Source organism: Euprymna scolopes, chromosome 46, assembly GCF_053919585.1.
Source record: "Euprymna scolopes isolate OS-2025 chromosome 46, ASM5391958v1, whole genome shotgun sequence".
In the NCBI taxonomy this organism is placed as follows: Eukaryota; Metazoa; Mollusca; class Cephalopoda; order Sepiida; family Sepiolidae; genus Euprymna; species Euprymna scolopes.
Window position 1 is genome coordinate 110,272,947 of NC_136527.1, and position 14,723 is coordinate 110,287,669.

Consider the following 14,723-nt stretch of genomic DNA (forward strand, 5'->3'; position numbering starts at 1 on the left):
ATCTTATGAGATGAATGCCCATTTTTTATGGTTTCAGGTTCAAATGGACAGCTACAGCAGGAATTGGAATACACCTTACTAAAGCCTCATTGTCACAGTTGGTGAATTTCAAAAATGTGATCTGGATGTGAGGACACTTTAGAAGAACGATATGTAATAAAATTCTGTTTTAAACTTGGAAAAAAAATTCCACAGAAACGTATGGAATGCTTCAGACTGCTTTTGGACCATCTTGCATGAATCGAGCATCAGTTTTAGAGTGGCATAAGAAATTCAAGGAAGGCAGAGAGTCTGTGAGGGATGATGAGGTGTGGGAAGAGTAAGAATGTCAGAACACCAGAGTTGTTTTTGTTTTACGGCATATCAACGTTTTTCAGGTTATTTAATGCCGAATCTAGTTATTTTGAAGAACGATTTTTAATGAAGTATATTTGTTTTTTTTAAGTCGGATTCTATTTAACCCATAGTTGGGACCCTAACAGGTACTACCACTCCGGGTCAGAGTGGACCTGGGAGCAATGGCAATTAAAGGGTGGCTCCACACTCCCCAAGGCCCGCAAGGTAGGGCTTCACCATCGGATATAGTTTTAGGTCATATCCAGGACCGTTGTATGAAGGGTTCTTTTTAATTTTTTTTATAAACTTTTTTAAGATATGAGAGTATGGTGTGGGGATTGTTTTTATCAAATAATTCTTTAATATTGTTTCCTTTGTAGAATCGATTTCTTACGGTTACAAAATCAGTACATTCAATTAATATGTGTTTGATTGTGAGTGGTGTTTGACAAGGTATACAGACGGGTTGGCTTTCTTTTTTTAGGAGATATGAGTGGGTTAAGTGAGTATGGCCTATTTTTATTCTTGTTAGTTTGACTTCTTTTCTGTTTAGTTTCGTATTTTGTTCTTGTTTTTTGATTTTTGTCATGATTTCGTGAAGTTTGTTGTTAAGGAAAACACCAGAGTTGATTGGCCAAATAAAGAATTTTATGGATAAAGGCCGCCTTGTGTCTATAGAGACAATAAGTGCACAGTTTGATGTTTGCAATTATTTTTATTATTGCATTTTTGAAATTCACCCGGTGTAACAATCAGGCTTTAGTAGACTGTATTCTAATTCCTGCTGTAGCTGTTTATTTCAACCTGAAATCATAAAAAATTGGTCAATCATCTCACAAAATGTATAGCATATATGAATATACTGAATTTTTAAAAAATGTATGTAAAAAAAAGTCTGGAAACTTATTGAAGGAACCTCATACCTTTTGAAATCACAATTACATACTAGGTACAATATAATAATCTATAGAAATAAAAAATTGGTCAGTCATCTCATAAGATGTTTAGCAATAACATACTGAATTTTCAAGAGTCTACAACAATTTTAAATGCCTGTACCAAAAAGTCTGGAAACTTATTGAAGGAACCTCATACCTTTTGAAATCACTATTACATAGTGGGTACAATATAATAATCTATAGAAATAAAAATTGGTCAGTCATCTCATAAGATGTTTAGCAATAACATACTGAATTTTCAAGAGTCTACAACAATTTTAAATGCCTGTACCAAAAAGTCTGGAAACTTATTGAAGGAACCTCATACCTTTTGAAATCACTATTACATAGTGGGTACAATATAATAATCTATAGAAATAAAAATTGGTCAGTCATCTCATAAGATGTTTAGCAATAACATACTGAATTTTCAAGAGTCTACAACAATTTTAAATGCCTGTAACAACAAAGTCTGGAAACTTATTGAAGGAACCTCATACCTTTTGAAATCACTATTACATAGTGGGTAAAATATAATAATCTATAGAAATAAAAAATGGTCAGTCATCTCATAAGATGTTTAGCAATAACATACTGAATTTTCAAGAGTCTACAACAATTTTAAATGCCTGTAACAACAAAGTCTGGAAACTTATTGAAGGAACCTCATACCTTTTGAAATCACTATTACATAGTGGGTACAATATAATAATCTATAGAAATAAAAATTGGTCAGTCATCTCATAAGATGTTTAGCAATAACATACTGAATTTTCAAGAGTCTACAACAATTTTAAATGCCTGTAACAACAAAGTCTGGAAACTTATTGAAGGAACCTCATACCTTTTGAAATCACTATTACATAGTGGGTACAATATAATAATCTATAGAAATAAAAATTGGTCAGTCATCTCATAAGATGTTTAGCAATAACATACTGAATTTTCAAGAGTCTACAACAATTTTAAATGCCTGTAACAACAAAGTCTGGAAACTTATTGAAGGAACCTCATACCTTTTGAAATCACTATTACATAGTGGGTACAATATAATAATCTATAGAAATAAAAATTGGTCAGTCATCTCATAAGATGTTTAGCAATAACATACTGAATTTTCAAGAGTCTACAACAATTTTAAATGCCTGTAACAACAAAGTCTGGAAACTTATTGAAGGAACCTCATACCTTTATAAATCACTATTACATAGTGGGTACAATATAATAATCTATAGAAATAAAAATTGGTCAGTCATCTCATAAGATGTTTAGCAATAACATACTGAATTTTCAAGAGTCTACAACAATTTTAAATGCCTGTAACAATAAAGTCTGGAAACTTATTGAAGGAACCTCATACCTTTTGAAATCACTATTACATAGTGGGTACAATATAATAATCTATAGAAATAAAAATTGGTCAGTCATCTCATAAGATGTTTAGCAATAACATACTGAATTTTCAAGAGTCTACAACAATTTTAAATGCCTGTACCAAAAAGTCTGGAAACTTATTGAAGGAACCTCATACCTTTTGAAATCACTATTACATAGTGGGTACAATATAATAATCTATAGAAATAAAAAATTGGTCAGTCATCTCATAAGATGTTTAGCAATAACATACTGAATTTTCAAGAGTCTACAACAATTTTAAATGCCTGTACCAAAAAGTCTGGAAACTTATTGAAGGAACCTCATACCTTTTGAAATCACTATTACATAGTGGGTACAATATAATAATCTATAGAAATAAAAAATTGGTCAGTCATCTCATAAGATGTTTAGCAATAACATACTGAATTTTCAAGAGTCTACAACAATTTTAAATGCCTGTAGCAAAAAGTCTGGAAACTTATTGAAGGAACCTCATACCTTTTGAAATCACTATTACATAGTGGGTACAATATAATAATCTATAGAAATAAAAAATTGGTCAGTCATCTCATAAGATGTTTAGCAATAACATACTGAATTTTCAAGAGTCTACAACAATTTTAAATGCCTTTACCAAAAAGTCTGGAAACTTATTGAAGGAACCTCATACCTTTTGAAATCACTATTACATAGTGGGTACAATATAATAATCTATAGAAATAAAAATTGGTCAGTCATCTCATAAGATGTTTAGCAATAACATACTGAATTTTCAAGAGTCTACAACAATTTTAAATGCCTGTACCAAAAAGTCTGGAAACTTATTGAAGGAACCTCATACCTTTTGAAATCACTATTACATAGTGGGTACAATATAATAATCTATAGAAATAAAAATTGGTCAGTCATCTCATAAGATGTTTAGCAATAACATACTGAATTTTCAAGAGTCTACAACAATTTTAAATGCCTGTACCAAAAAGTCTGGAAACTTATTGAAGGAACCTCATACCTTTTGAAATCACTATTACATAGTGGGTACAATATAATAATCTATAGAAATAAAAAATTGGTCAGTCATCTCATAAGATGTTTAGCAATAACATACTGAATTTTCAAGAGTCTACAACAATTTTAAATGCCTGTACCAAAAAGTCTGGAAACTTATTGAAGGAACCTCATACCTTTTGAAATCACAATTACATAGTGGGTACAATATAATAATCTATAGAAATAAAAATTGGTCAGTCATCTCATAAGATGTTTAGCAATAACATACTGAATTTTCAAGAGTCTACAACAATTTTAAATGCCTGTACCAAAAAGTCTGGAAACTTATTGAAGGAACCTCATACCTTTTGAAATCACAATTACATAGTGGGTACAATATAATAATCTATAGAAATAAAAAATTGGTCAGTCATCTCATAAGATGTTTAGCAATAACATACTGAATTTTCAAGAGTCTACAACAATTTTAAATGCCTGTAACAACAATGTCTGGAAACTTATTGAAGGAACCTCAAACCTTTTGAAATCACAATTACATAGTGGGTACAATATAATAATCTATAGAAATAAAAAATTGGTCAGTCATCTCATAAGATGTTTAGCAATAACATACTGAATTTTCAAGAGTCTACAACAATTTTAAATGCCTGTACCAAAAAGTCTGGAAACTTATTGAAGGAACCTCATACCTTTTGAAATCACAATTACATAGTGGGTACAATATAATAATCTTTAGAAATAAAAAAATTGGTCAGTCATCTCATAAGATGTTTAGCAATAACATACTGAATTTTCAAGAGTCTACGACAATTTTAAATGCCTGTACCAAAAAGTCTGGAAACTTATTGAAGGAACCTCATACCTTTTGAAATCACAATTACATAGTGGGTACAATATAATAATCTATAGAAATAAAAAATTGGTCAGTCATCTCATAAGATGTTTAGCAATAACATACTGAATTTTCAAGAGTCTACAACAATTTTAAATGCCTGTACCAAAAAGTCTGGAAACTTATTGAAGGAACCTCATACCTTTTGAAATCACTATTACATAGTGGGTACAATATAATAATCTATAGAAATAAAAAATTGGTCAGTCATCTCATAAGATGTTTAGCAATAACATACTGAATTTTCAAGAGTCTACAACAATTTTAAATGCCTGTACCAAAAAGTCTGGAAACTTATTGAAGGAACCTCATACCTTTTGAAATCACAATTACATAGTGGGTACAATATAATAATATATAGAAATAAAAAATTGGTCAGTCATCTCAAAAGATGTTTAGCAATAACATACTGAATTTTCAAGAGTCTACAATAATTTTAAATGCCTGTACCAAAAAGTCTGGAAACTTATTGAAGGAACCTCATACCTTTTGAAATCACAATTACATAGTGGGTACAATATAATAATCTATAGAAATAAAAAAATTGGTCAGTCATCTCATAAGATGTTTAGCAATAACATACTGAATTTTCAAGAGTCTACAACAATTTTAAATGCCTGTACCAAAAAGTCTGGAAACTTATTGAAGGAACCTCATACCTTTTGAAATCACTATTACATAGTGGGTACAATATAATAATCTATAGAAATAAAAAATTGGTCAGTCATCTCATAAGATGTTTAGCAATAACATACTGAATTTTCAAGAGTCTACAACAATTTTAAATGCCTGTACCAAAAAGTCTGGAAACTTATTGAAGGAACCTCATACCTTTTGAAATCACTATTACATAGTGGGTACAATATAATAATCTATAGAAATAAAAAATTGGTCAGTCATCTCATAAGATGTTTAGCAATAACATACTGAATTTTCAAGAGTCTACAACAATTTTAAATGCCTGTACCAAAAAGTCTGGAAACTTACTGAAGGAACCTCATACCTTTTGAAATCACTATTACATAGTAGGTACAATATAATAATCTATAGAAATAAAAAAATTGGTCAGTCATCTCATAAGATGTTTAGCAATAACATACTGAATTTTCAAGAGTCTACAACAATTTTAAATGCCTGTACAAAAAAGTCTGGAAACTTATTGAAGGAACCTCATACCTTTTGAAATCACTATTACATAGAGGGTACAATATAATAATCTATAGAAATAAAAAAGTTCACTAAAGATCAAATCAACAACCCAAACAACTATTTGAATGCCTAATTTGCATGCTTATTTTTTTAAACAGTTCATAATAAACTAATGTTTAGTGTTATTCATTTGTAATTCTATTGTCCTATTTTACACAATAATTGCATTGCCTAGAAAAAAAAAAAAAAACCATCACCCTTATACAATTTTATCCAAGATAATCTATTTGGTGTTGCCAAAGGATTTATAATAGTAATAATACTATACCATAACATAATAATGAGGTATATTAACTGGTAATTGGTATAGAGTAATCCGAGAGCACTCAATTTCCTAGATAGAGCAGGTGTGTTTAAACTCAGCATTGTCCGGTAGAAAAACATTTATTAGTTTGCATATGAGAAAAAGTACATTATATTGCCTTTTTTTCTTTTAAGTCAATTTTCACCCCAAACAAGGCACATTGCCACTTTGAAGTAGGGGGCTACTATCGGGGACATAAATTGCAGTCATATAATGAAGGGAGATGAGCAGCAAGATGTCTGTTCACATTACAATTGAACTTCCGCATGTCAGTACAGTTGGGAAAGCAGAATCTCGGAAGAGAGTTCCAAAGTCTAGCAGTTCTGGGGGAAGAAATTAATGGAGTAGAAGGCTTTCTTACATCTAGGGATCTCTACTGTGAAGGGGTGGGATTTAGCTGCTTGTTGGGTTTGTCAGGGGTATTTACGTCGAGGGGGTACAAGTGCTTGCAGTTCGTCAGAGCATTCACCATTAAAGTATCTGTAGAACAGGCAAAGAGATGCAACATTTCGTCGATGGGACAGAGGCTGAAGCTTAGATGACAGTTCAGAACCTATCAGGTTGGCGACTCTCTTTTGAATCCTGTCCAGGAGTGAGAGACTAGTAGCCGATGCACCAGCCCAAATATGACAACAGTACTCCATACATGGGCGAATGGTGGCCTTATAGAAGTACAGGATACTTTCAGGCATAAGTATTTTTCTAGCACGGTAGAGAGAGCCCACCTTCTTCGCAGCAGCGTTAAAAATGCTCTCAATGTATTTGTTCCAGTTCATGTTTCCTGTGAATATTAGACCGAGGAGTTTAAAGGAAGAACTTCCAGGTAATGTGTTTTTGGCCATTGCTATTGGTGGCAGAGAAGGCTTTTTGAAGGAAACAAGCTTAGTCTTGGCAGGATTGAATGTCTGCAAGTTAAAATAGAAATAATGCTGTATCATACATGGTAGGGAGTCAATCCAAAGTACTCAATATCCTGGGTAGAGCAAATATGGTTGGGCGACACAATGTGATTTGTGTTTTTTTAATACTGTTTTATACAAGCAAATCTGCTTGGCTTTGCCTGGAATAGAAATTGATAGTCATCAAAAATTGTTAAATATCTAAAAATAGTTGGTATGTTCAAACAACTGTGAATTATACATGGTCCTGGACAATTATTTTTAAATAGTTCATAATAAATTAATGTTTAGTGTTATTAATTTATATTATCTGACCTTTATCAAAAAAAAAAAAATGGCAAAAGTGTAGAATAGTTGTCAACAAACAAAGGAATGAAAAAAAAAAAAAATAACAAATAACATTTACCAAATCCAAGAAAATGTCAACCTGCAATACAGTCTTACTATTCACGCATGACAACGTACTACAAAAGGACAACAAAAACGTACAAAAAAAAAAAAAAAATGAGTCAGGAAAAAAATCAGGAAAAAACGGAATCAGAAAAAAAAAAACAAATCAGAAAACAAAAAAATCAAAAACAAAAACAAAAAAAAAATATCAGAAAAAAAAAGAATAAAAAAGGAATCAAAAAAAAAACAGAAAAAAAAAATATCAGAAAAAAAAAAGAATAAAAAAGGAATCAGAAAAAAAAAAAAAAAAAAAATATCAGGAAAAAAAAAGAATAAAAAAGGAATAAAAAAAAAACAGAAAAAAAAATATCAGAAAAAAAAAGAATAAAAAAGGAATCAAAAAAAAAACAGAAAAAAAAATATCAGAAAAAAAAAGAATAAAAAAGGAATCAGAAAAAAAAAAACAAAAAAAAATATCAGAAAAAAAAAAGAATAAAAAAGGAATAAAAAAAAAACAGAAAAAAAAAATATCAGAAAAAAAAAAGAATAAAAAAGGAATCAGAAAAAAAAACAGAAAAAAAATATCGGAAAAAAAAAAAAAAATATCGGAAAAAAAAAAGAATAAAAAAGGAATCAGGAAAAAAAAACAGAAAAAAAATATCGGAAAAAAAAAAAACAAAAAAAAATATCAGAAAAAAAAAAGAATAAAAAAGGAATCAGGAAAAAAAAATCAGAAAACAAAATAAAATAAAAGATGAATAAGAAAAAAAAAAAAAGAATAAAAAATATCAAGAAAAAAATGTCAGCAGAAAAGAAAAAACAAAGAAAAACAAATGCAGACAAAAGATAAACCAAACTTTGAAATCTTGTTGTCAAATTCAGGAATCTGCATGGAATTTCAAACGACATCCTTTACTCGTATTTAATCAACGGGGGTAACATGCTCTCGTTCCATCAGTCATGACTGAGTAGAAATATTGTCCTAAGAAATTCCATGCAAATTCCAGAGTTTGACAAAATACACCTGAAGAAGGTTGGAGGTTACATCAACCAAAACGTTGTAAAATTTACACTCAAGATGAGAACAATCCTCATCTCAAAAATTGCAAAAAACTAATTTTGTGTTTTTTTTTTATTTATTTATTTTTTTTTTTTTTCAATTCAGGAGAGGGGAGCATGGCCAAACATGAAAATAACAAAAAAAAATCCTGCCTTGACAGAGTTCAAAACAGACTTCATAGCCTAATGGGGAAATCCTTTTTCTCTTCCCTGCAACCTCTTTCTCACAGAAGAGATGTTATGAGCCTGTCTGTTTTATCGTTATTTTCATGGCAAGTGCTCGTCTGAGCTCCAATCTATGCCCCCCCCCTCGCCCAACTTTCATGAGAAACACTCGTCTAGCTGAAAACACTATCAATAATTTCCCCCACTCTTTATCTGTGTCTAAACCTAATTGTAGATTTCATGAACAAAGCTTCTTTCTTAGAACTTCACGCCTGTGGAATTGTCTTTCGTTTTCCTGCTTTCCGGCTGACTACAATATGGTTGTGTTCAAGTCTAACATAAATAAGTTCTTGATGAGCCGTTCCATATAAGTTATCAAATTTACCGAATTGATTACTATATTGTCCAATTTCTACTGTACACTCTTTAACCCTTATCCTCGAGTGGCTTCTTGGCCTTGATAATGTGGTGATGCCTGTGTAAAAAAAAAAAATGGTATTTTATTTATGTTTGGTTCATGTGTAAATTTGAAGGCGGAGTGTGCTTCCAGGTTTAGTTAGAGTTTAATCAAATTTCTTTATAAGGGTAGTATTATATTTTTCTGTGCATTTGCTATGGTAGTTTGTGTATTGCATTATTTTTGGTTAGTTTTCTGTATGTTGAGGTTATGTATTTAGTGGGGGTTTCCAGAATATGTCGAGAAATGGTATTTTATTTATGTTTGGTTTGTGTGCAAACTTGAGGGCGGAGTGTGCTTCCAGGTTTAGTTAGAGTTTAATCAAATTTCTTTATAAGGGTAGTATTATATTTTTCTGTGCATTTGCTATGGTAGTTTGTGTATTGCATTATTTTTGGTTAGTTTTCTGTATGTTGAGGTTATGTATTTAGTGGGGGTTTCCAGAATATGTCGAGAAATGGTATTTTATTTATGTTTGGTTTGTGTGCAAACTTGAGGGCGGAGTGTGCTTCCAGGTTTAGTTAGAGTTTAATCAAATTTCTTTATAAGGGTAGTATTATATTTTTCTGTGCATTTGCTATGGTAGTTTGTGTATTGCATTATTTTTGGTTAGTTTTCTGTATGTTGAGGTTATGTATTTAGTGGGGGTTTCCAGAATATGTCGAGAAATGGTATTTTATTTATGTTTGGTTTGTGTGCAAACTTGAGGGCGGAGTGTGCTTCCAGGTTTAGTTAGAGTTTAATCAAATTTCTTTATAAGGGTAGTATTATATTTTTCTGTGCATTTGCTATGGTAGTTTGTGTATTGCATTATTTTTGGTTAGTTTTCTGTATGTTGAGGTTATGTATTTAGTGGGGGTTTCCAGAATATGTCGAGAAATGGTATTTTATTTATGTTTGGTTTGTGTGCAAACTTGAGGGCGGAGTGTGCTTCCAGGTTTAGTTAGAGTTTAATCAAATTTCTTTATAAGGATAGTATTATATTTTTCTGTGCATTTGCTATGGTAGTTTGTGTATTGCATTATTTTTGGTTAGTTTTCTGTATGTTGAGGTTATGTATTTAGTGGGGGTTTCCAGAATATGTCGAGAAATGGTATTTTATTTATGTTTGGTTTGTGTGCAAACTTGAGGGCGGAGTGTGCTTCCAGGTTTAGTTAGAGTTTAATCAAATTTCTTTATAAGGGTAGTATTATATTTTTCTGTGCATTTGCTATGGTAGTTTGTGTATTGCATTATTTTTGGTTAGTTTTCTGTATGTTGAGGTTATGTATTTAGTGGGGGTTTCCAGAATATGTCGAGAAATGGTATTTTATTTATGTTTGGTTTGTGTGCAAACTTGAGGGCGGAGTGTGCTTCCAGGTTTAGTTAGAGTTTAATCAAATTTCTTTATAAGGGTAGTATTATATTTTTCTGTGCATTTGCTATGGTAGTTTGTGTATTGCATTATTTTTGGTTAGTTTTCTGTATGTTGAGGTTATGTATTTAGTGGGGGTTTCCAGAATATGTCGAGAAATGGTATTTTATTTATGTTTGGTTTGTGTGCAAACTTGAGGGCGGAGTGTGCTTCCAGGTTTAGTTAGAGTTTAATCAAATTTCTTTATAAGGGTAGTATTATATTTTTCTGTGCATTTGCTATGGTAGTTTGTGTATTGCATTATTTTTGGTTAGTTTTCTGTATGTTGAGGTTATGTATTTAGTGGGGGTTTCCAGAATATGTCGAGAAATGGTATTTTATTTATGTTTGGTTTGTGTGCAAACTTGAGGGCGGAGTGTGCTTCCAGGTTTAGTTAGAGTTTTTTTAATGTCTTGAACGGGTTCTGTTGCTATGAATATGTCGTCGACATACCAGGCATAGACAGTGGGATTATTTTTTTGAATTTTTTTTATTTTTTTATTCAATTTTCACCCCAAACAAGGCACAGTGCCACTTTGAAGCAGGGGGCTACTATCAGGGACTTAATTAGCAGGGTCATTATAAAGGGAGATGAGTAGAAAGATGGTTGTTGACATTACACTTGAACTTCTGCATATCGTTGCAGTTGAGAAAGCAGAATCCCGGAAGGGAGTTCCAAAGACCTGCAGTTCTGGGGAAGAAAATATTGGAGTAAAAGGCTTTCTTGCACCTAGGGATCTCTACTGTAAAGGGATGAGACTTAGTAGCTTGTCGGGTTTGCTATGAATATGTCGTCGACATACCTGGCATTTTTGAATCCGAGAGGATAATGTTTTCGAGGTAGGTCATGTAGTATTCTGCGAATGTTGAGACGCCATCTATTTGGATGTATGAAAGAAACTTGTGTGGTGCATTTTAGTAGTAATTTTTCTAGAGTTTGGCGGTTCGTGGTTGGAGGGGGTATCGTGTTATGGTTGTCTAGAAGTGTAAGCCATTTTGAGTTTCAGAACAGTTTCAGATGGTTCGCTGTTACACACAAGTCCTGGGAGGTGACTTGTTTGTAGTAGACAGTTCCACAGAACAAAATATTCTTACCGTGTCGAGACGGGAAAGAACATGTGAAATTGCTCCAGAAAAGGTTTGATATTTATGAAGCAATTCTGGTTTCTGATTGGTTGGTAGCAGAACGTGAATTAATTTGATTCGTCAGTTCTTAGCAGCATCGTTTATAAATAGAATCGTCCGACTGTGTGGGATCATACCCCATTATACACCAAAAATATTGCAACATCCTCCCTATTTTTTTTATAATGGGGAAGTCCCTTGTGTTTGTTCTGCTCAAAAATAAATATATATATGGAGGGGGTATCGTTTTGTGGTTGTATACTTGGTTAAGGATTATTTTAATTGTGTCATTTATAGGGATGTTAGTAAAGAGGGTTTCAATGTCGAGGGATGCGGTTATGCACTTGTGCGTGTGTGTGGTGGGGGGGGAGTTTAATTTTAGTAGGTCTATGAAGTCGGTTGGATAACGTTATTGATTGTTTTGGCGATGTGATATACTGGAGCGGGGATGTGGGAGATTATGGGTCTTAGAGGGTATCTTGTTTTGTGAATTTTAATTTTCCCGTATATGTAGCTGGGTTTATAGTCTCCGATTATTTTATTAGGTTTTATTATTCTGATCTCAGGCGTTGTTTGCTGTTATAATTTGATTATTTTTTTTTTTTTTTTAGTTGTTCGGTGGGATTTTTTGTTTTCTTGCGGAAAACGTTAATTTTAACGTTGTAGTCGGTTTTATTTATGATGTGATTATGAGCCGTTCCCTTTAAAGTAATCCAATTTACAAAATTTCCACTAGTAACGCTTATTTAACCCTTATCCCCAAGTAGCCTCCGGGCCTTGATAAGTGGTGACCCTTTGTAAAAGAAATTTTTTTTTTAAAATGACCATCAAAGTAGACTTACTCAGTTCCCGCTGATTTGGAAAGGGAAATGGCTGACTAATTGAAAATAGGGCATCACAAAACTTCATGTCATCTTCCGTGCTGAACGGGACATCGTAACTTTCTTGGTTGCTTGGTTTTTCTGCATACGTCCAATCGTAAAATTCAGTTTGGACACTTTCCTGTGGAAAAAATACATTAAAAAAAAAAAATTAAAATTAAGCAAATTAAAGAAATAAAAAAAAAAAAACTTTTTCATAAAAGATATTTTTTTTTTTAGATAAGGATTTAAATATTTCATTCATTACAGTACCACATAGAATCTATACGTGTGTGTGTAAGTTTTCTATAGCTTTTGAAACTAATGGACCGATTTAAAAAAATTAAAAAAAAAAAAAAAAAAAAATTCAGACAAATATACTTTATGTGTCTGGGAGCGTTCTTAGACAGGCTTTGTATCAGAATGCCTCAGATAAATATCGAAAATGGAAAAAAAAAAATAATTAAAGAAGGAACAGTCTGATTTTGCACAACGTTAACACCCTTATACAGCCTAACATCGCATGTGCACTTGAGAAGTTTTATTGCCACAAGCAGAAAAGCCCAGCATTTAAAATCAACAATAGGCTCTTTGATAAGACAGGGTGCGTTCGAAATAAATGTTTCTGTTCAGAGCACAATTGAATCATGATACTTGACTTTTGCATTTTAAACTTTAATTCAAGCTAATTATATAAAAAAAAAAATAATCTTATTGCAAGGAGGCATGTGAAGCTTTTTCCCAGTGCACCACAGTGAGTCCTCGACTAGAGCAGGCAATTGATTGAATTGAAAAATCAGCGAGTTCACTGATTTCCATGACAATAATAGTATTGCACGATCTTCAATCTATCTTGAGCAACTTTTGGTCACCCTGCTAGTACCACTTATTTATAGAACTAGGGGTGGGGGAGCTTTACCCAGTCGTAAAATACGCGTAAATATGATGTTTTACTTTGTCCATATTTTGTGTATATTATCATAGAGTCGTGATTTCAAAAGTAAAAAAAAAAAAAAAAGTATTTGGGTGCCATCAGCTACAATCAAAAGCAAAACTGCAGGAGGCTAATGGGGTGATAATTTAATGGGGTGGTAATTTAATGGGACGATAATTTAATGGGGTGATAATTTAATGGTGTGATAATTTAATGGGGTGCTAATTTAATGGGGTGATAATTTAATGGGGTGGTAATTTAATGGGTCAGTTTCATGAGAAAACATCCTGCCATACCTTTTCAAAGGTTGTACTTTAGTAAAATACTTACCTCCCTTAGAACAATGAGTTGTTATTCCAAAATACCTAGAGTTTTGGTGAAGGCTCAGTTTTGTATGTAAATTTGGTTATTATTTATATGAGAAACGGATCTCTCAAACTAAATTCTAAAATATATATATATATATATATATATATATATATATATATATATATACACACACTTCAGAATAAAATTATCCAACAATCAGCTGGTATGGATCTGATGCTATATGATCTGAAACTCAAACATTTCACGTCATAAATTTTAAAATTCATTGAATGACTAAAATTTGATATATATACTAGTGGGTGGGGTGGGGGGGACGGTCGTAGAATACGCTTAAATATGATATTTTAATTTGTCCAGATTTCGAATATATTATTATAGGGTTGTGATTTCAAAATTAAAAAAAAAAAAAAAAAATTATTTGGGTGCCATTAGCTAGAATCGAAACTGAAACCAAAACTGTAGAATTCAAAGCTAGTGATGTTACCACTGTACCAACATGACACGCATATGAACTGATTAAAAATTAACTAAGATTTTTCAATTTTTAGCCATATTAACTGGCTAAAGACCCATAAAAATCAACTCCAAAAAGGCATGTTTTTTATCCCTAAAAGTCCCAGAGGGATGTGAACCAGAATTAGGGTCACCAATACTGGATTTATATTTTGACTAAGTTTCAGGAAAATATAATGGATGGATCAAATGTTATAGGGCAAAAAGTGTCATTTTTTACCTTTTTTGAGCCCCTGGGGACACAATGGGAATTTTCGCAAAAAAAAAAATTCTTTTACTGTGCACATCTATTTGTGGCAAAATTTCAGGAAAAACTATTGGACGGTTATCTGGCAATCGTCCGGACAAACAGACACACGGACGCCACTGAAAACATAGGTCCCTCTCCAATTAATCAGGGGGGGACCAAAAAAGTATTTGGGTGCCATCAGCTAGAATTGAAACCGAAAGCAAAACTGAAGCATTCAAAGCTGGTGACGTTACCACAGTACCAACGTGACACGGATTTGAACTGATTAAAAATAAACAAAG

The 14,723-nt window shown here is 32.1% G+C and overlaps 1 protein-coding gene across 1 annotated transcript in view; it reads right to left on the reverse strand.

Moving 5' to 3' along the window:
• Positions 1-14,723, reverse strand: part of LOC145270958 (MLX-interacting protein-like) — a 385,763-nt gene that overhangs the window by 83,953 nt on the left and 287,087 nt on the right. Inside the window, exon 5 of the mRNA XM_080126503.1 lies at positions 12,398-12,557. Coding sequence (XP_079982629.1) covers positions 12,398-12,557 — 160 coding nt within the window. The remainder of the gene's footprint in view (positions 1-12,397; positions 12,558-14,723) is intronic.